This window comes from Anomalospiza imberbis, chromosome 15, assembly GCF_031753505.1.
Source record: "Anomalospiza imberbis isolate Cuckoo-Finch-1a 21T00152 chromosome 15, ASM3175350v1, whole genome shotgun sequence".
NCBI lineage: Eukaryota > Metazoa > Chordata > Aves > Passeriformes > Viduidae > Anomalospiza > Anomalospiza imberbis.
In genome coordinates, this window is record NC_089695.1 from 3,073,695 (window position 1) to 3,097,180 (window position 23,486).

General features: G+C 42.9%; 1 protein-coding gene across 15 annotated transcripts in view; it reads right to left on the bottom strand.

Moving 5' to 3' along the window:
* Positions 1-23,486, bottom strand: part of ANKHD1 (ankyrin repeat and KH domain containing 1) — a 102,538-nt gene that overhangs the window by 78,765 nt on the left and 287 nt on the right. For 8 of the 15 annotated variants that reach the window (XM_068205547.1, XM_068205546.1, XM_068205545.1 and 5 more), the window contains exons 1-2: positions 21,941-22,305; positions 7,348-7,501 (exon numbers count right to left, since the gene is read on the bottom strand). In XM_068205547.1, coding sequence (XP_068061648.1) covers positions 7,348-7,501; positions 21,941-22,219 — 433 coding nt within the window. In that variant the 5' untranslated portion in view covers positions 22,220-22,305. Of the gene's footprint in view, positions 1-7,347; positions 7,502-21,940; positions 22,307-23,486 lie in introns of those variants that run through there. The other 7 variants (XM_068205544.1, XM_068205537.1, XM_068205543.1 and 4 more) reach the window with 4 other exon arrangements.

Genomic DNA, 23,486 nt, shown 5'->3' on the forward strand with positions numbered 1-23,486 from the left:
AAGTATTTAAATAATTCATATTCACAAAGAATATAACCTGCCTTTTTGTGCAAGATGTTTAATGTATTACAGCTCATTTTAAATTTAGAGATTTAAGTTCTTAGCTTTCAAAGTAAGGTCTGTAAAACAGCACAAAATTTATAGCAGTAAACTAAGATGCTCATATCCCATTGTAAAAAAAGCCACTTGTTTCCATAAGCAGAATCAAAGATAAGTGGCAGTATATTTCAAATATTTTGTTTTTCATTAATCTGGTGAAAACTAGCTTGACTTTCTACAAATAAACTGAACTTAATCATTTGTGCTATGCATATAATATATTACCATTTGTTTTCTTAGAAACTTGCTTATAATTACCTCCTAAATATACAACAGTAACATTTTGTCAAAGTTGAGCAAACAATTAAAAAAACCAACCAATTCACATGTTACACTGCAAAATATTGATGACTCAGTCAATCTGTTACTTCTGACACTTTAAAAGACCCCAGATGTTTGCTAGGATTACAGAACTGCCAGAAGTGTGTAGACAGATGTGTCATGGCCCACCCCAAGAGGGTGTCCCCAGACACAGAACATGACCCAGACTGTTTTGGCAGCAAACAGCCCTGCAATGACTCCTCACAGGACACTTCCCTCAGCTCCAGGAGGTGTGGCTCCACATCCACACTACCAACCTGACTTACCAGTTAGCCCAGTATGGAGTAAGTAGCTGGCACCGGTTACTGCCACCACGCTTGAATATTAAGCTACAGAACATTAAAAAAAAAATCCCAAAAAGGGAAATCTGAAAAACTGCTTCAGATCCAATCACCTGCACACCCCAAAGCATCCAGCCAATATTCAAACTCTCTTTTGAACATTTCTAAACTCTGATTTTATCACCATGTGCTAAGGAAACTACATGACTAACAAATGCAGACAACAATAAAAAAAAAGCAAACACACATTTCAAGTCAGGGTAATTGAGGTTTTTTTAATAAACTACTAAGACTCTTCTTGCAGAAGATACGAGCAAGAGATTGAGGCTTGTCTCCCTCCTCACTCCTTCCAGACACAGTTCAGGAGAAGAGTCACATTCTGGTGAACTCAGACTTCCAAGAGCAGTATTTGCTTTATTTCCCACAGCTCCCATCTCGGCTCCCCTCCCTCCCAAGGACAGCATCATACCACAGCCCTCTGCTGAGAGGAGGCAGGGACATGGACCAAAGAGCATCCCATCTCAATTCAGGCACTACACAGGACTGGCAATAAAGCACTGCTGCTTTTCTCCTGCCCAAACTCTCCCTGCATTCCTTTTGGCTGAGGCTACTCCAAGTACTAATATAAGAAGTCCTGAAATCAATACTGAATGGAAAAAAGTTTTTAACCAGCAATAATATGTTTCCCATATTGGAGTAAGTGAGCAAAGGGTGTTTTATCTTACAGAAGAATCCAGCTTGCATGAAAAATAAAATATAGCAGAAGGAAAATAGAAAGGAGAAATTGAGTTAATAAAAACTATATCCAGAACTGAAAAAAAAATCTTAAAAGGAGGATTGCACAAATTGTTTATGGTACAATCATGAAGAACTTACTGATTACTTATGACTACCTCTGACATACATACACAGATATATATATATATATATATATGTAGGCAACTTCAGAGATTGAGAAGAACCCTGGCCAATTTTAATACTTCACAAAAGAAAACTGGTAAGTTTTTGTCTCATGTCTTCCCACTCCCCATCCCTTCTGAAGAAAGGTTGAAATCATCTTTGCCAAAGAGCTCCAGAAGTAAAGCTTTCAGAGCTAATAAGGTAACTTAGCCATCTGATAACTAAAGGCAGCAATTTAAGTGTTATGACAATGAGACCGTTCTTCACAGCAAAATCCATCTGGAAAACAGCTAAAAAATATGAAGCTGATACATTTAACACACTGTCAAAGCATGGAAGTTAATTTGACTAAGAGCAGGATTAGACTACATTTTTTCTAATCTAAAAGCCTACTAGAATAGAAAAAATATTTAAATCATGCAAAATCTCAGAGAGATATAATATTAATAATTCAATTACATGCACTCAATTGAGTTTATCCAACTTATTCAAAAGCACAACAAATCTGTATGTTTCACATACCATATATTCCTTCCCACTCTGAATCTTTAGATGGTGAAGAAAGAAAATGAGTAAGTCATTGTAATATGCCAAAATCTCAAAAGGCAGATGATTTCCAGTTAACAAGACAGTGGTGATTTCAGTGGCAGGGCTGCTTTGCTCTCTGAAGAAACACCTACAATGGAGCTTGTTCAAACTGTCCTAGTGAAAACTGTTTCCCTTATTTGGTCTGTATACCATGCCCATATAACACCAAGTATTTTAGATCAGATCAAATTATGGTGAAAAGCCTTTCTTGGTTTACAATCAGTCACAAAAACAAGACTCAGGTAAGATTTTGGCCATGTTGAAGGAGGCTAAACACACTTCAAATTTGATATTGCAACGTTTTTACCATCAAGTTACATCTTTGCTCAAATTCCAGCAATCCTCTTTGATTCCCCCCAAAAAGACCCTGCTTCTCTTTTTCTATTTCATAACACCAATACACATCTAGATATGCATTTGCTGTATTCCACAAGCACAGAGGCAATCAATAAAATGACAAACATGAATCTGTTTCCTGCAGACCCCCACTTCTCCAATTTCAAGTGGAGCTTGGACAACCCTTCAGACATTAAGTTTCTAATGCCCACCTTCATTTAAATCACAGCTTAGTTACTCATCAGCCCTAAGAAAAGAAACACCAAGTTCACACATGAATCTTATTCATCAGAAATATGAATCAAAGAATATGATCAAAGAATTCCTCTAGCCCAGGACCTGACACTTTCTGAGGATTCCCTCAGATGCAGGATGAAAGCAAGCTGTGCCTCTCTGGCACTGTTCTTCTAGACCACAGCTCATTCTCTGGTAACCCCTGTTGTTAGTGAATAATGAATGGCTTAGATCACATCTCAAGGGGAAAAAAAAAAAAAAAGAAGCAGGTTTGGTTAATAGGTCGGCAAGTGACTAAATAGAAATATACATATACAGAGGAAAGCACTCAATTCCACAATTGCTGAATCTACTCTAACCTTTCAGTTTATCCTAAAGCAGATAGACTTCATCTGGGCTCATTCATATTATGATCTGTGTTCTATATTTCTGCTATGCAGGTGATCACTTCCACTTTTTGCCTTTCCCAGTTCCAAAATACACAACATATTCCCCACACCACCAACCTACCAGCTTTTCCAAAGAGCATAATCAGGCCCTCATGTCTGAATGAACTATTGAAATTCACAGGTACTAACAGACACATTATTAGAACTCGAATTCTCTTCCACCATTTACACTACAATTAATCCCTCAAAATACACCAAAACATTTGTGAGGGTCTCCAGTCAGCTTTAATACTGTATTTCATCAGAAAAGAAGGATAACTGTGCTCCCTGTCTGAGCATAAGAATGGACTATTCACATGTTTCATTAAACAAACCTTTGGCTCAACAGTCTTGCTCTCAAAATATTTTCCTCACGAGCCTCTTTGCAAACAATAGTGGGAGTCCTGAAGAACTCACTGCTTATAGAACTACTCCCTGTGTAGATACAGGAACAGCATGTCCTCCAAAGGCAGTCGAAGTTTCTTTACCACTTTCTTCTGCCTTTTTTTTTTTTTGGATGCTTCATTGTCAGTGTTTCAACATTCAGACTGAGAAGAAACACACTTAAAATCTCTGCTGGAAGGGACACAGGCACTCAAGCTATTTCCTCAAGTCAAAAAGCAGTTCAGTAACACTCTATGCCACTTCCCAGAAAACTCAGCCAAACCATGCTGAAACACTATCAACAGGGTATTTTAACTGCGGGGATTAACATTTTGACATTTCACAACTTTCTGTAGAAATCTGTGCTTTCAGTGCAGAATACACCAAATGGGCATCCAATTTTTATTTGGCCATGTGCCTGAACCAACACCTTTCTCTATCCTCAAAAACAACCTGCAGAAAGAGACTGCACAACACAAACAAGTCATTTCCCCTTCCTGATGCCGATACAAGTTGGGAACAGAAAATGAAACGGGTTTAACCTGTCAGAATTTTCCCACTTTGCCCTTTCACCAGCACATGTTGAGGACCCACAAAGAACCCACCAAGAAGAACAAGAGCTCTCAACACTCTAACCATTCATTCCCAGTAGCAAAGAGCTCTCATCTCCAGCTGTCAACTACTGCCCCTAAAAAGGGTATTTAATAGTCTGCCCTTCTGAAGATCCACACAAGAATCACGACTCTTCAGAGCTGAAGTATTATTTTGAGAAATCAACAGTACCCTAATTAACAGTGGAGTGAGTTTCTAGTGCAGAACAGGACTCCACTCTCAGAATGCTAATAATCTGTTTAATTACAGCTTGAAAAATGGAAACATCCTCCAAGCAGGATGGTTCTCATTCCATAGGTTATTTTACCTATAAATCCCTTCTCTGCTAATAGGAGTTAAACTGAAGGAAGATATACAAGACTTGGTTTGGTTAGGTTAAAACTTGCCAAACAACATGATTCAGTTGTTTTAATTTATCTTCAGTTTCTGAAGGTGGAAACAACTGATATTTACAACGGTCTCTTGGTCTTGATCGTAGAACTATTGCAGAACTATAGAACTACTGTATAAAAATTTTAGAACTATTTTTTGTGAAATAATACAAACATGGACAGTTGTTTAAAGGTAGTTGTTCATTCATAAAGTGCCTGTTCTTTCACACAATAAAGCATGGTTGTCTAAACTGAAGCTAATCAGGTAGGTTTTTAGAGAAAAACAAGAACTCTGTGTTTGAGGGCACATGGATATGTACATGTGTGTAATTGCTGCTATGCCAAGGGGGGTGAGACACAAGCCTCTTGCTAGAAATTTGGCTTAAGGCTCTCACCTTCAACATCCACAATCCTTGAAACAGAATAAGTCAAACATACAAGTGAAAAAATATCCAACACTCTCATGGTGGGTAAAAACAACCTACAGAAACATCTTCAAGCAGTTCAAATAACCTCCAGCTTCTACACTCGCCTGTGCAGCAGCTCTCAAATCAAGACAGCTACTTACAAACAAAACAACTCCTACAAATAGTACTGTACACAATAGTTGAAAACCACTTCTGCACAAGTACTTTGAAGAACAATTTCCCATGTGGCTGCAGTTGCTAGAACTTACCTTCCAGAACTAATAAACAACATGTCCATGGGAGATCTGAGCATTAAAGGATTCAAGAAGAATGAACAAAACTAGTTTTGCAAGTCATGCTCATTAAGATCCTAATGACACAGCCACAAACGTGGCACGTGAGAAACCCCAAGAAATCCAAGACACTGAACACAAGATTGATTTTCTTCTAGGCTGTAAGGTGGAACCAACCTTACACAGGGGGATCATCACAACCAAGGCCAAGGTATGCCTGGAAACTACAGGCAAGGCTTTAAATGTGTTTGAGCCACAGTTCTGCCATCTACTTTTCCAAGCCATCCTTAATGCTGAGGACTGAACTGTGACTAAAAGAACACTAGAAATCACTTGCTTTTGCCAAACTGCAAAAGAATACAAAGGCCCAACACTAGGCTGCCATGATGGAAGCCTAGAAGCTCACTTAGGGTCAAAAAGGGTATTTTCAGCCAAACCAGGCAGATAAATCCAGTGAAGATATTAGAACATCTCCCAAAAACACTAACTTCTATTTAAATCACTGTCAAATTATGGCTTTTATTAATGAACTACCAGATTCAAAGCATCTTCTTTAGGTTAGCCTGGTATTTTTAGTATTCCAGTCCACAGTGGGAAAGAAGACAAGTAGAGCTTAACTAGAGAACTTTCCCCAGAGTATTTTCACTCCATCTCACACATTCATCAAGTGGCATTAATTTTGTCCAGTCTTTTTAGAGAGGGAGATGAAGTCCCTAAACAAAGGCACTCCTTTTTTGATTTGCTCTTCTTTCCAGATTCCTTCTGCTCTGCTCATGTACTTGGGAAAGCCAAGACATGGAAACCTCAGCTAAAAAACAAATTACCTAATCCTGGGGACACAAAAACCCAACTACTACTTAGAAATCTGAAGACAGCATTCTCACAGGTGCTACAAGCAGCAAAGGTACCCCCTGGATATGTCAAATACTGTGAGATCCCTGTGAGCACTGCAGCCCCAGCATTGCCCCATAACACCAGCCAGATCCACCAGCAATTTATAAAGCCAGAAATAGGCTTTGGGACACAGCAGGCACCAGGTACATGAGAGGAGCTGATCTGCATTTTTTAAAGTGCTTAAAAAGGGAGTAAATTATTCAAATTCCCTTAGTGCATGTAGTATCCCAGGAACAGCCTGTCTCCCCCACAAAATTAAGTTTGGTCCTCAAGAGTTACAGCAGATAGGCTGCTGCAACTTCCTGCTGACAAAACCTGTTCTGTGTTCCAAGTTGGGGTTTTTTCAAATCCAAAATGCTAAGAGAACCGAAATCCCAAATCCCTGCCCCTTTTGCTTCCCGAGAATAAAATTCTCCTTTACTGCTTAGCAACTACACACCTGCAAATAAATGTTATTTTATGTAGCTCCTTAAGTGTTCCAAAGTAAGGTCTGAAAACTCCAATTTCAGCACACCACTACAAGTCTGAGCATACACCTGTCATGATCAAATGTGATTTGTTTCAGAGCAGGGGTTTTATACCTTTTTGTCCTTGGAATTTTGAAACTAACAAATAATTTCCAAATCCATTACAAACACCCCAATCACAAGTTCTAGGAGGATTTGAATGAGTCAAGCTTTCACTCTTAAGCTAATAAATGTAGAAACAACCATGTTTATCAGGTCTGGTTCCAAAACAGGAATGTTTCAGATGTATTTTCCAACAGTGATACCTCAGAACTACAGAATATAAAAACGCCTTTGTGAACATTAAAACAGAGAAAAAAAGTATTTTACCTGTAAATTTCTGGAGTAATGAATTAATAATTATATATTGACCAAAGCAGCAGGAAAAAAAAAGTCATTTTAGCAAGTCTACTTCCCTCTATTCTCTTCCCATTAATTCTCCCTCTCGTAACATATGTAATCTCAAGTCAATGAAATACCATTTCATTCAAATCAATTTTTCTAACTCTGTATATACAGAAAGAATGGACTAAGCAACCTGCAACACTTGTAAGAGTTATGAGCTTCTTTTCCATGTTCTGCTCATCATGGGAAATTTCCAGACTCCTGAACATTTCACCAGTGTCAAAATTTATGTGCTGCCAGATGTGTGTACAAGTCAGGTTCAGAAAAAGAACTACATAAGGAAAGTACCTGCTGCCTCCAGTAAGGCTTCTAGTCTTGCTTGTGTTTCTGGATCCACAGTTCTCAAGTCCGCACCTTCTGCAGCACTCGATAAGAATAACTCCGATGTGGTTTTAAGTACTGGGTTATCAAGATCTTCTTGGTCCAAAATAAATGATTCAACCTGTTTGCCAAGTCAGAAAAAACAGTTTTACCATTTTTGAAGATTTAAAGTAAATCTGAAATATTACTCCAAAAAAATCCCACAAAAATAATCTAACTGTACTATCATAATTGTGTTTTAACTGCCAAGAACATAGAACAAAACTACAAAAAACATCTGGTCAACTCACTGAAGAGGTAATTAAAATCACAAAAGACAAAAATCCTGCATAAAAAAAAAGTATTGCAAAAATTACAATTTCAAGCACCTTAAATACAGCAAGGTCAACTCAGATAAAATACCAAATAAGTGTTATGCATGTTTGCACAGTTAACCACCCAAGCAGGCGGACACAAGAAGCTGTAACATCTTTGTCACCAGAAGCTCATCTACCATGTTATTAATAAAAGCCACCAGTAATGATTTTGGTACATCTGGACCTATCTGAGTGCCAGGGAAAGATGGAATGTTCTCCTGAGATGCCTTTCATTTTCTCTTTTAAAAGCAATTTCAAGGGAAGTAGCACAAAGATTTTGTTTATTTTGAACAGGAACACAAGAGTTGACCAAAACTCAAAACCAAAACATCTTTTTCCAAGCTGGCCCTCAGCATTTGCCCAGTCTGCTCTGCTTTCTGGACAAGAACAGATCTGCAGAAGGATGAAGCAGGCAGGTATTCCAACCGAGCAGCAATAATGCTGTCCCACCAGTGCCCCACGTGACCTCCAAACACAAGCCCATGGAATTACTCAACATAACACACTGCAGTTTTATGACAGCTTGCCAGAGTAAACAAGGAGGATACCTGACTCACACTCTAAAGAGAGCAGAGCTACATTTCAGAATCTCCCAAGCTCAGACATAATTTCCTCTATTTTCAGTAATATTTAAAGACAAAAACACTATTTCATAATTAGGTGCTGTCTGTTATCTGTACCAACACTACTGGTGCCTTAGATTTGCCATAGAAATGAAACATTCCTGTTACTCAGCCACTGCTGCCCTCTCCCACTTCATACCCCAGTCTCATCTTCCTTTCTCAGTTTTCCCCCAAATACTTCCCCCTATTTTTCTCACCTCAGCAGAAAACTACCATGTCATTTCCCCTGGAAAGGGAAAATTTATACTTATTAAAAAAAAAAAAAAAATCAAATCAGGCCATCTGCAAATTCATTAAGTGCTCCATTGTGTGAAGAACGTTAACAGGATCTGGGAGCAGCACAGAGCACTGCTATTCAAGAGCAACTTGGATTCGTTCATTTCTTCCCCTTTTTGATATGTAAATGGCTGTAACACTATCCCCTGGTGTCCAAGCCAGCCCCGTGTGCCAGGGAAATGCTAACACAGAATATAATGGGAATCAGGGAGCAAGTATGACTTTTCAGGAACACCAAACATGAGGCTCACATCTCAGTGGATATTTGTGATCCCAGCCAGCATACAGATCTTGTATGCCAGACACAAATATTAAAGGTAAGACAGCAGGCTCTCATTTGGTGCTCAGAGAGAAAGATTTCTACGTTAGTCCAAGCAACGGTCCTAAAATAAGACACTGTCATTGCAAGAAAGAGTTGAACACTAAACAAGCAGAAAATCAGTGACCTAAACCAGTGATACATATTTTTACTACAAACAAAGAAGAGCTATTTACAACTCACAGCAAAATGCATCTCTACAGTAAGAGCCCCCTCAGCAAAACTCAAATTTCAGGTTAGTCCATAGCCAGCTTAAGGACTCCCTGCTTTCATGAGTTCTGATGCAAAACTGGCTCCTGGGAAGATTCACCCTTACCTACCCGAGTACTTCAGGGCTTTTCATTTTTCCCCACAAGCCTACACAAGACATGAAAATGATGAAAATATTATTCCTATTGCAACATGTTTGTGTGATCTGGTGAAGGGCAGAAATTCCCACTGTGTGTACATGACCATTCATTAGATACAGCTGAGAACTAGATATAAGAAATTTTATTAGGTTCTTATGGACATTTTTCTTTGTCAACTACACCACTACATTTAACAACAGTCCTCCCTTTTGAGGACATACCAAAAGGAGTAAAAATGTCACCTCCCACTGAAGCAACTGCACTTGAGAACAACAAACACTGCAGAAACACTGAGTGGCTCCTGGCAAGCCTCAGGGTTCAGCCTTGGGAAGAGCCAGGCAATCCTCAGCCAAGGGAAGCACGGCAGCCTTGCAGCAACCTGCCAGAAGCTGTCCTGCTGCAAATTCTAAAACTTCATGGTTTTGACACTTTGGGAAAGATATGGACCATTTTCTCCCTGATTGCTGCCAGCACAAGTTCACTGGGATATATTTACTGGATTTTACAGGCAACAATCCACCTCTTGAGCCTAAATCAGTGTTAATTCACCATTCACAAATATTCAGCTTGCAAGGAACCTCTGTCCCCCCAAAAGGGAATTCATTTTGCTTACAGGATCCTCTAAATAAGTCTTTTTTTTTAATAATGATTGTGCAAACACTACTAATTAGAATAAATTACACACACAGTTTTTACTTAAGAATACAAGTTGGGTAGTACTGGTGCAGTCTGCTCTTTTCACCACTCTTATTAACTCTTCCTGCCTTTCAGCTCTTCTTTACATCAGCAACTGTACTTCCAGAGACCTTGCTCAATTAAAATCTTTCAAAAGTCTTGCTTCATATACAATACTTTCATCATAGTTTTGTATCATAGGAAGGCAGCTGCTTTCATTATTACTGCACATGTTGAGCATCAATTTTTAGGTTTTATTTTGATTTTTAGTAAGAGCTTAATAACATACCCACAATACAAATATAACTTGAGTGTGAAAATACAGAAAATCCACATGCAGAATGTTAAAATAACTGCACCACCGCCAGTCTCCCAGAATAAACTTCAATATATTTTCAAGTCAGAATGTCTGACATTTCTGTAAGTCAATGCAGGTTCTCACACACAAAGACAAAGTTAGAGAGGATGAACAGTTGGATATCTTATCATTAATAGCAGAGTGAGAAACTACCTAATTGATCAGATGTCTCTTGTGAATGGAAGTGACCTACAATAATCACATATCATAATAATTTTTTTTTGAAAAATCAAACTGTTGCAAATATATCAAATCTGGCTTTTTAAACAAAAAATAAACTTCATTAAAAATCAAAGCAAGCAAGTAAAAATTCCAAACATATTTCATATTAGCATTCCTGGAAGACATAATACACTGCTCATGTGGCAAAATTTAGGCACTCTGCTCTATCCTAATCAGATCTGCAGTAAAAGTGATAGAGTAACCAGTCACTGTGCTATTTTTGGATTATTTTGCGAGCTGCTTTGGGCAGTTAATAAGCATCTTACTTGGGAAGGCTCATTAGGAACATATGGATTCCAGATATTATTCTAACTGCCAAAACAATTTCACCTTGCCAGTCAAAACCCAAGAAGCTGCGCAGGACTCGAGGGCAGGGCTTCACCACACCGTGCGTCCCCTGCTCTTCCACAGCAACCACGGACCTCGCCTGAAGTCCTGCCAAGGACTGCAGCAGCCTCGCAGCTCTGCAGATCCAGTTACACCCCTGGTGCCTCCCTCCAGAGCAGCTACATTGCAGCCATGTGGCCTCAACTCCATCAGTGTTTATACGTTAGCACCAGGACTGAGTCTACTGCACGTCAGGGGGATGCAGAGGGACTTTGCAGTCACCAACGTCCCCACTAACACTGGTAATGCTGGTGAGGTGGACATGACCTGCAGGGTTACAGCACATTTCTAATATTAAATCCAAACTGATCTTCCTTATGGTGCACTACTGCAAAGTACTTTTCCCAGAATAGCCTGGACCTGCTCACAAATAGCCAGCTCCTCACAGGCTACAGAGGATGGAAAAGCTTCCTGGGTAGCTGTAGGTAGCACTGCTCTCTCCTCCTCCTGGCAGGCAAGGGCAGCAGCAGAGACAGCTCCTTCTACCTTCTCCTTCCACTTCTGCCACACTAGTGCTCTTGGGAAGACTGTCTTTGCAAAAGTGTTGATAGGAAAGAGAAAGGTGCTGTTAAATTATTTCCTTGAACTTGTATTTTCCAGGAACCCCTTGAGCTATGAGCACTTCTTTTGGGGTAAAAATACTCATTGCTCTGTTTGAGAAGTATTTACAAATAATAAGGACCCAAGCTCTTGACTGGGACTCCTAAACTCCTACTTTTTATGCAAATAAATGACTGCCTGAATTTCTCTTTTGTGTTAGGAAACCATTCCTAATTACTTCTATAATTCCATTTGGACATTTTCACTCCATAATTAGCAGCATGTGCACTGCTGCATTAGGAGAAATGCAGCACAGAAAGTTCTTGTGGATTTTTCAGAAAAAACCAAACTCTAACAGTTTATGTTGTCATGTCCTTTATTATACTGAATGCCAATATTGGATTAATACTTGCAATCCTGCCCTAAAATTTTTGGGGAACAGTGACAGGACATAGCACTAAGTTAAGACTGGAAATTAGTTTGTATTTCAAATTTAACATCAAAGCCCTGTAAATTCCACATATAAAGGATTCAACTATTAAAACTATCAAAAATAATCATTCCAAGGAGAAAGTAAAGTGAAGGACTTTGTCTCTGACATGACACTCTTAGCTGCTCCCTGCAACAATTAAGTGCAGCACTACCCCCTTGGTGTGGACTTAACTCCACCAAAAAGCCTGGTTTGATTTACCAGAGGATGCACTTTTCAACACTTTTCCCCTGCCAGCCCAGCCAAACATTTTTGCACCTGCTTAAGATACCTTCCTGCACAATCATTTCAGTTTCAAGAGATGGAGTAAAGGAAGAGGAAAAACCACACACTAATGTGGGTATTTTCACAAAACCTTTCAGTGGGGTTTCAGGACACTGTCCTTTCTTGGCACTTTAAAGCTACAGAAAGAAAATAAACATTTCGGGGAAGTACTCTAGAGTCAGTACCTAGAAACAACATAGAATCAATGGGAACATCAATTCAGACATAATTAATGATATAAAACCATATCCACTCTGTTTGCCTAGAGCTGTAATTTCCGAAGACAGTTTCTTCCATTAAAAAAGAAAAGTTCCAGCCCAAGAAGACGAAGCCACCATGACCAGTGAATCACCAAGAGAGCACTATCCAGCACTGTGGGTGCTGTGATTACACAGTACCCTGCCAGCCTGGGGGATACAGGGTGCTTGGGGACATCACCACCTCAATGGGGAGCATAAGGTATCTGGAGCATCCTTTCCAGTCAGTGCTCACCTTGTGACAGGTCAGGCAGCTGTCAGACACTTTCACAGGTCACTTTAACACATCAAAAAGGGAGAAAATTCAGGGGAGGAAACAAATAAATTTCTACCACTTTATGAATTTCATGGATTTAAAAAGGGGTCTGTCAAGCTGTAAAATCATTCTTCTGGGAACGGAAAGGCATTAGATCAGCTCCCTGTGAGGCCATAAACCTGATCATGGCTCCACCTTTAAGTGGAGCTGTCAGTGCTCAGCACCTGCAGCAGCAGCTCTGTTAGGCAGGGCATTAGATTGGAAGGGTGGGGAGAGAAGGGGTGCAAATCTGTTTAGCTCTGATTGCAGTAGGAAGCTGACTGACTGGAGGCAGGATTATCTAAAGAACAGCCTTTATTCCCATAGATATTAAGCAATTACCAGCTAGTGAAATAAGCAGCTATGGGATCTGGGCGGTGATGAGCTCATTTCAGAGCACAGGTTCATGTTGCAGATGCTGCTATAGATACAGTGTAAATACAGGTGGACACAACCCCAAGATTTGCTGCTGCAGGAAATGAAAGGCCCTCACACAGAGTGCGGGCCATGAGTCCAACATCCCTACACACAATGCAATGTTCTTGGTGTGTTATCACAGGAGCTGCCTAAAATGATGGGAGAGACAGCAGGCAGTGAGCAAGCACTGACATCTTTATGGCTATTTCACCACAGGGTCTCAAGCCCGGCACCCCAAGTCACCAGTCAGTTCTCAAAATTACAACTGTTATTTGAAACATGCAGATAAACAATAAATCAGAATTACTGTTTTATACTACTACTCTTCCTTTCCAGAGATTGCTGATCCTGGTTTTCAATTTTCTTGCACTCATACTGAACCATAAGCAAACATTCCTGGACAAGCAGCTGTCAAATGGTTCGTGTCAATTTAACCACTTCCCTGAATTCTCTCTTAAGCAGACAACTGACACTATGCCATTTAAGTAGTTCTGAATACTACAAACTACACCTTATCACAAGCCTCTGGAAAGAGCTGTCTGATCTATGGATCTTCCAGAAATAAGAACGCTACAATTTATTTTTATTAAAGTTCTGTTTCACAACAATAAGCAACATGATTGCACCCTGTTAAGCCTCACAGAATTAAGGCACAGAACACACAGGTTGACTCCTCTTGGTACAAGAAAATGGCAATGTTACAAAGTTTCTCTGTATAGCAGAAAAGATTTACTCATCTCAGTAACTACTGGAATAATCCAAAGAACTGTTAAAACCAGACATATTCAATGCCTAATAAACAAAAATAATTATGACTATATTTTCCCCATGTACAAAACAATATTTTGCAGCAAAGAGCTGTCACGTACAGAACTGGAACTGACAACTGAAGCTTATTCAAAATTCACATCAATTCCAGTAAATCAAGTGCCAATTCTTGACTTTATACCAAAGAAAACCTTTGAATGGAGACCAGGAAACTCGACTAAAATAAGCACCACTTGCACTAAGAATTCCTTATTTTCATGTATTCTATCTCAGTGCACTCTAAATCATGTTTTCAGTGCTCCATCTTCCCCATGGGCTCTAGGATTCCCTCCTCACCTGTTTTTTTATCTAATATTCCCACAGAAAGAGCTCCTCTTCTTTCCTCACCTCAAGCCAAGAAACAGCTGGTGTAATTCAGTATTTGATCTATTAGAATATAAAACAGAATTGCTGCATGAATTTAGCCATGGCTTTCCTTGCTCAAGGATTAAATCCCAAGTAGTAGCTCAAGTAGGCATTAAACCAAAGTGAAGGCAACTTTTAAGGCAGAAGATAAATAGATGCCTTTGTTTGCTGATGTAAAAGCTCACACCCAACCAAGATGGGAAGCATTCTAAGCCATCTTCTTGGAAATGACCTTTTAAGATCTCTTTTCAATCCAAGGGGACAATGCCTAAATAGAAAAGAAATCATGCAAGTGGATCTTGGATACAATAGTAATTCAATAATCTGTTTCCAGGCCAACCTATACATTTTGGACAGAGGAGTCTCGACATTTAAAGCAACTAATTAAGTTATCTACAGGCTTATAGCAAACTGAAATTCATCCTGGGCTTTCTGCCCCTCTCACATCCTAAGCTAGTGGCAGCTATTCTTTTCAAGGCCTGGATAAACAGGTCTGTGCACGCTGTCCTACTGCCAAAGTAGCAGAAACCCCAATGCAACTCCTGAGCCATCACTTAGTCATTTCAAAGAAACTATCAGAGAGCCCTGGCTAAGCTATGATCTACTGAAAATTCAAGATAAAGCAGTACAAGGGCTTAAAAATGTAACTGTTTTATAAAAACAATTAAAAGAGAAACATTTATCTAAACTGTTGGATTTATCTTAAGAAATCCTAAATGCCAAACATCCACATGAGACTCCCTTTTTCCCTGGCTCCCTTTCAGGCTGTGGAGGAGCACATACCCCAAAGAGTTGATGCTCAGAAGTCAGCATGACCAAGGATCAGTTTGGGAGCAGATCATTCAGCCCCAAATGCTGATCTCCCTTCTTCCCTTGGTTTGAAATATGACTGACTTACTACCTACCTGCCATGTGACACTATTGGTTTAATTCATGATTTTGGAAAGGGGAAAGCTCACCAGGTTTAGGGATTTTCCTAAAAGAAAATCTTAGTTAATTAGTAATCCCTATGTTTTTGTGAATGCAAGGGAGAATAAATTAGGGACCTAGCTAAAACCTAGTGCTAACACATGAAATGTTAAAAACACGTCAGATGACTTTCTGTTGGCCCACTGTCCAGCAGGCAATAAAACATCCTCTTTTTCTCTTACTAGGGAATATTTTTTTCCTGCAGGGTGTGTATGCAGGAAGGTACCTTTGGAAAGCTCTCCTGGCCAGAAGGGCCAGCCACACTCGTCTCTTCTCAGCTACCACCAGCATCTGGACAAACACATCATCATAATTCAACCAGGAGTAACCCCTCTCAGTCTACAGCACTCTTCCTTACACATTCTGGGAGGCTTTGGAAGAGCTAAAGATGAAAATAACTTTGAAAAAAAATCTCAACTCCCTCTTGAAAGCAAAGGACCAAAGTGAATAAGGGGTCTCATCTCACAAAAAGCAGGAAAGAAGTAACAGGATCCAGCACAGGACCAATTCTTTTATTTATGTTTTATCATACTAAGTGTTTTCTATCTGCACTTCAGCAGAAAATACACAATACTGCAAAAAAGGAGAAAATTTTCTTATATTTTATAAAACTTCTAAACAATCAACATTACACAAGGAAAAAAATCTTAAGTAATAAGTTGCAAGAATAAAATGCATTTCCATAAATTTCACTTGCTCAGCATTCCTCCAAAAATATGCAAAATAAAACCTCTGCACTTTCACAATAAAAAGGGAGAACTACTTGTTGAGGAAAAAAACCCTCACACTATCTGTATTCTATTACAATACGTATCTGTGTATATTAAGAACTGTAGCATATCATCCTAACTAAATTAACCCCTAAATCCAAATATTCATTCACCTGTACCTCATTTTGTCAGAGGCAGCATGGGTTTATAACATAAAGGTTGCAACCTTGTTATTGCAGTCTGTTGCTACAAAAAAAAAAAGTATTTTTATTATTTCAAAGTTAAATACTCTTTAGTTTATCATCGACCAAGGTCACTAGAGGTACCAGCAAGAAAGTTTCTATTTGAGACAACCTCTGAGGCCAGGCACTGTTCAAAAACCTCCTAAAATGATTTAAGTACTTGCACAAATCACTGATTTCTGAGGTTTGCTTACAGTACCCCATTCCCATTAGGAAGATAAGGTTTACATAAAGCCTTTGGTTGGGGTTTGCATGGCACATGGGCTACTGCTAGGGAAGAAAGCATCTGCAGGAGACAAATGAAAACACCCTGCTGGAAATGAGGCTTCAGAGCTTCACTTAAACAGTGCCACAAAGAGTCCTCAAACAAGATGCAGGAGTTATTTTTCTTGCTTCATTAAGTTTTCAGTGGGAAAGAAACCTCTGGTTCCTTTTTCCATATAAGTCAAGATTTGCATCTGTTTTAAATCCAAGAATCACTTTTACTCCAATAACAGCTTAATACCTTAAAGGAATCTTCATATAAGTAACAAGAACTCAAAATTACCTACTAAGATTGAAGCTCTGCAGCCTCCTCACCTGCAGGGTCTGAGCCCCAGCTGTGGACTCCAACAAACACCCCAATTCAGTCCTGGAGCTGCTCCCAGTTTTGAAGGCCAGGCCACACGTGTGCACAGAAAAAGGAGTGCCTGTGTATTCCCCTTCCCTCCACACTGACCCTTCTGTCAAGTGAATGTTGCAGGGATGGTTTGAGCTCTGAGCAGAGGACAATGTCCCCATGGCACCATCCAGCTGTCCTTACAGCTGGATTTCAGCATCCTCCAAGGCAAGGAAAGGAGACAGAAGAGCTGCCCAATATCAAGCCCACAGGGGAGCAGCTGGGTAGTCCCAATTTAAACGAGAACACAAGAACTCATGATTCAGCATTAATGCTCAAACAAACCCTTCCCACCCGCCACCAGACTGTAACTAGTTGACTGGTGAAACCTATGTGCAAATTTGTACCTAAATATAGATGTTCTACTAAATTTGGCAAATCTCTCCTTACCAAGGGGTTGCACTGCATATTTATGTAATTATACAGTAGTATTTCGCATCTTTACTTTCTACACCTATCATTAGAAAACAGTTGCTGACATTTATTTTAGGTCATGTACTCAATTGGGTCAAGCTGCACTAAAGGGAGACCCAAGTTCTGCAAGAAACCTTAGAAATGAGTTCACTGTAAAATGTTATTGAATAGGATTAACCATACTGCTTGTATGGTTAAAATACATGCATACTGAAACACTGCTTGTTCCTGGCTACCACAGGCCAGACTTGCAAAGTTACTGAGATACCTACCATGATTCTTCTGGAAGTTAGATGCCTAATCAGACTGGGAATAAATGAACACCCTACTAACCAGCTCTCTGCATCCTGAAGAGTCACCTCAACTCTTTTGGAAACCTGAACAAGTTATTCCTTGATGTTTTCTAATCACTGAATAATTCCTGGAAGAAAACTGTACTTTTTTTCCTATCTCTTACCTCCTCAACTTTCAAAGAGCTTGACAAAAGAAAAACATCAACTGATAAACTGAAACCTACATTTTTCAGAGAAAAGGCTTTTCTGCTTAATACTACCTACCTGAATTTACATCCACTTTTTGAATTTCTATTCCTTATGGTAAAGAAAATGCTGCTGTTTACATTGTTTCTAATACAATGAAAATTAAAGTGTCTAAGCATTACATTAACCTCAGAAGTCAAAAGATGCATTGTGCACACCATCTACAAAGCAGATTCGTGTTAGGAAGGTTCAACAATGCAACAATGACTTTAATAGAAAACACTGCTAATCTGAAACAAACTAGGTATTTACTCTGAATTTCAAAACAAGTTAAAAAATTAAGAGACCTCAGATTGCAGTGGGGGGGGGCGCCAGACAAAATCTCCAGGTACTGAACTGCTCTGGAGTGCATGCCACTCAACTACTCATCCTACTCCTTGTAGGAGGTATGTTATGTCTGATTTTTAATTATGCTTTATGTAAATATCCCCAGAGGCTTATGCAATAGGTACAGGCTTAAGTAAGGCGAGCTGGTGGAGGCAGCTCAGGAGAGGGAAGCCGAGAGCTGAGCTGACTCCATAGCCAAGGGCTGGGTGAGCTCCAGTTGTCACTGAAGGCCTCCAAAGCCCTGAATTACAGAATAGGAGAGATTTGCTACATTTGTACACTCACTGCCAAAAGCCACTTACTGAACCAAGCTCCCAGATCCCCTGGTACTTCTGTCGGCACCACCAGCTTCTGCTGCTTGATTTACAACAGCTCAGCAAACTATCCCCGAGCACTAACACAGCCACATTTATCACCTGCTTCAACTCCTGCCTGCCACACTTTGCTGCTGGGAGGGTTTTTGATGAGGATCTGCACTTTCTGTGGCCACCAAAGACCCCATGGACACGCACTAATCAGCACTGCCCTCCCAGCACACCTTCACCTTGACCTACAGCCCTCACAGCCAGGGTGGAGGAGGCTCTTTAATGCTTGTGCCTTTGGCACCACTGTAAGTGCCAGCAAAATTCACAAGGAGTGGTAATAATACACTTAAAGTCACACCAAAAATCTCACTCTAAACAAGTTGCAGGCTGTGTTCACACCCTGATCAAGCTTACAAGGCAACTAAGCAACTATTTGCACTGAGGTCAAAACCACCTCATTTCTCAGGCTGCAGCCAGCGGTGAAGTTTCTCCGAGCACCCAGGAGATCCACAGCAGGCAGTTTTACACAGGAGTAGCACAAACCTCCTGGCCTCGTCCCTCCATGCCCAAAGACGTGCTTCAGCTTGCAATTGTTTCTATTTGCATGGGATAATTTTAACTGGTAATTCTAGAAAATATTCTGCACAGCTGCATTCAAATTTCACCTTGTGGACCTGATACAACTCATCTGTACAGGATCCACTTTAGTCCTTGGTTTCCCAACCAAGAGCCTGGTCACTACCATGGGCACAGAGGTAGCAAACCAGAAAGCTTTGATTTTCTCCCAGTTCTGTGAGCCAGGATAAATGGGGCACACCCTCTTCACCTGTAAAATGGGAACACTACTCTCCTCTGTAAAGTACTTGGAGATCTAAGAAATGCAATATATTTTCAAAAAGGTTAGGTTACAATATATTGCTCTTTTCATTCTCCAGATAAATGCTTCATTATACTTCTTGTCCTGCACTTCCCTGATGATTTTCTTTTTTAACTAATTTGCCATTTTGACCAGTCCAATTATTTTAGCATATTAAACTCAGACTAATACAAGGATACAAAACCTAAATAGCACTGCAGACACAAAGCAGAGCATGCAGAATATTGCACCATTATTTTTATGGCTTCAAAAGTAGAGAGAAGAGAACAGATCAAGGCAGCATGGCAAAAATTCATGGTTTTTTTTTGTTTCATGTTTAATTCTCCCTTTTAGTTCTCACTAATTCCACCCACTAGTAATAGCTGAAGGCATACACCCAAATCAGTGACTCATGGCACAAGACCACAGTCCAAACAGTGACTGACTGGCTTCTCAAAGCAGCGCTGTTCAAGAATTGCACTGCTCCATCCCTGCACCTTAACTGCCTTTTCTTGCTCAAAAAAGAAAACAAAACAAAGAGAGACACCCACTACTGACAACAGGTGCTTCCTTAGCTCTCAAAAAAGAAAAAAAACAACCAAAAAAAAAAAAAAAAAAAAAAAAAAAAACACCCCAAAAAATACCCCAAAAAATGAAGAAAAAAATAATTTCCCCTTGGTGCTCCCAGCCTAGGCACATTCTTCCCACCCATGCTTCTTCCCAGGTAATTCTCCACAACCAGAAACACAAGACAGGAGAACTCCCCAGGCAATTTCAGCTTTGAGATTAGCCCACCTCCTCTCCGTGTGCGCTGGAAAACTTCAAATATTTCAATTCCAATTAATTTCTTCTATTCTTTATTTTAAATAATGACCTTTTCCCCAGGTTTTTCAAACTAATCATTTAATACCTGTTTGGGAAGCTTTATTTTTTTGACCTCAATGGCAACCTCCCAGACACATTATTTATAATAGGCTGTCTTTCTTAATACTTGCTATTAGTCAAAAGAGTACTTAGTAAACATCCTAGCTATCCAATCTTCACATCCCTTAAATAATGGGGTGGGTTCAAAAGGGATAAGCTTTCAAAGTAGGACTCTGCTCACCTTGTAAAGAGCCACAAGCACCCTGATACAGCCCATTTCCCACCATTTTCCAGGTTCTGTAGCTACTGCTTTGGATCTTCAAAGATACTTTAAAGTGTGACATAAAAAACCTCCTAGAGAGCAGACACTCATTGATTACTTGTGTCCTACTCTATCTATGGTAGCTATTCCAGCTCCCCCACACAGGTATGTCCTGGAACACCTAATTCCATATGGGACTGAATGTGGATGCCCAGGACATCCACCACACAAGGAATGTTCACATACAAGTGCTCAGCTGCCTGCTCATTAGATTTTGAGTTTAGTTAAATGTCCTGCTGCCAGCACCACTTCCAATGTAGCTTAGGTGGTCATGAGCAGAACGCAAATGTGGATCTGCATCAGTTTAATCGCTTTTTTTATTCAAATAAGACCTGGCTCAGGTTTCAGGAAGGCTGGACAAGAGATGGTCATCAACAGAAGGCAAAAAATTTAGCCACAGGAGGATGAGTACAGGCTTCCCTCCTTTCATCTCTCCAGAAGGAACAAGGACAAATCCTAAGCACACTTGCTTGGCCTCCAAATTAAAAGTGGTATGTATCACCTTGGCTATTTTCTTCCTCCTGCAGAAGCCCAAAGGAACTGTGAAAAGCCTGCAAGCAGTAAGTAGCCACTTTCTCCTGCTTCCTACTAAAACTATGTAAGGGCTGTGATCCAGATGGGATCCCATCTTTGCTAAGAGACTACTAAGGAATGAAGATTCACCCTTTGGTGCAGCAAAGACAGATAACAGCCCTCATTTACCTTCTCTCCCTAGGCTACATAAAGCAGCATTAAATGCCAGTTTACAGGTCCAACAACGCTCCATTTGGGTTGGGATAAAGCCCCCGTCCCTCCTCCACACCCTCCCTTTAAAGCTTTCCGTAGGTTTGGAAGATCAAAGGAAGACACCTCGACTACCCTCTTCCATTTTGTTGGGTAAGAAATATTTCTATTGCATAAATGCCTGTGTGTATAGCTGTATCTACAGAAATCTATCCGTGTCTGGGAACCCCGAGTGCAGGGCAGCAACAGCGGGGCTGACGGCTTCACTTTGTTCTCCGTTGGGTGCAGGATCTCGCCTTCCCCTCCAAACCGGCTCCCGGGTGGAAGCGGCTCCTTGAGGTCAGGACACATCCTCGCCCCGCTCCGCGGCGCGCAGAGGGGCGGCCGCCCCCGGCCCTTCCCCGGGGCCGCCGGGAGGCGCGGCGGGGCGAGACCCCCGCGCTCGCTGCCTCCTCCCGGGCCCCGGGCCGCGCTGCCGTGCGGGGCCGCCGGGACCCGCCCATGGCGGCGGGAGGCCCGGGACGAGCGGGTGCGGTGCGGCCGGCGCGGCGAGCGGGAGGGCGGGCGGGCCCCGGCCGGGCCTGTCAGGAAGCGGCGGAGGGGAAGGAGGGCGGGCCAGGATCGCTCACCTCGGACACCTCGTCCTCGTCGCTGCCGGAGCCGCCGCCGCCCCCGCTCCGCAGCACAGCGGCCGCCAGCTTGAAGTCGAGGGCGGCCTCACCGGCCGCGGGCGCGCCGGGGCCTCCCGGCCCGCCGGGCCCGGCCTCCCCGAAGAGGCGCACGGCCCGCAGGCCCAGCGGGGAGGGCCCGGCCGCGGCGGGCGGCTCGGCAGCGGCGGGCTGCGCGCGGGGCGCGACCGAGTCGATCTCCTCGTCGGCGGCAGCAGCGGCGGTGCCGTCCGTGAGCATCGCGCTGGTCCGGGCCCGGCCGTCTCCGTCCCCTCACGGCACCGCGGCAGCGCCACTAACTTCTCACACCCTACCCGGCCGCGGCCGCCGCGCCGCCCCCCCGCCGCTCCGCGCACGCCTATTGGGCGCGCTCGGCCGAGAGCGGCGCGCTATTGGCCGCGGCGCCCGCCACTCAAGGGCGCGTCACGCGCTCCCAGCATGCTGCCCTGAGAGCGCACGCCGAGGCGGTAAGAGTGCGCCGCCCCGCCCCGCTCGCCCGGCCTCGCTTCCTGAACTTCCCGAGCTGTGATTGGTTCTCCGGGACATCAATCATGTGCCTTAGCGCAGCTGCGGGCGCCGATGGGGCGAGCGAGCTGTCGATCAAAGCGCATCCTGGAATCACGGTTTTGATTGGTCGAGAGGTACATCGCTCACAACGCACGGCGTCTGGCGTCTTCCGATTGGCTCCTGCAAGCCCTGGGCCCGCCTCCTCTTCGAACGCTCTGAAGGACTCCGTCAGCGCGAGACACCGTCACACGCCCGCCTGTCCCGAGCGGTGATTGGGCCACGGAGCTGCCAATCAAAGACAAGGTCATGCCTCCCCCATGGCCCCGCCCCCTCCCGGGGGCGGGCCGCCATAGGCTGGGCGCCCGGGCTCTCCGCTCCTGCGGCCACGCCCGCTGTGACGTCACCGCGCGGCCACGTGGCCGGGGCTCCGGGCCCCCCCGGGGTCTCGGGCCCTGCGACCCCGGCCCGGGCCCCGCCCCGCTCAGTTCACGGAGAGGTTGATCTGCGGTCCCGGGCGGCGCATCGGCTCGCTCTGTGGGGAGAGCAGAGGTTACGGGGCCGGCACCGCGCCCACCCCGGGCGCCCCCGCGCCAGCGGTTCGGCCCCGGGGCGGCTGCGGCTGAGCGAGGCTCCCAGGACAGCACCGACCTCCTCGGCTCTGCTCCCCTGCTCCGGCCGCTCCCGGGGGCGGGTCCCCGCCGCCCCCGGCCCGGGCAGCGGCCCGTCCAGCCAGCTCAGGTCGTGCGGGGAGAAGATGCGCTCCAGCCCCTTCCGGATCCCCACCAGCGCCAGCAGCTGCGGCCGGGCCGGGCACGGGTCAGCATCGCTGGGGCCGGGGCACGGGCGGCATCTCTCTATCACATGCCTCTGTCACCCCCGGAGATGCCAGGGTGCTGGCCTGTCACCCCTCCCGGCCCTAGGGGACCGTACTTGCCCAACAGTGTCACTCAGCCTCTGGTGACAGCCCCACGGCCCCAGCCCAGGGGGTGGAGGCTGGCGG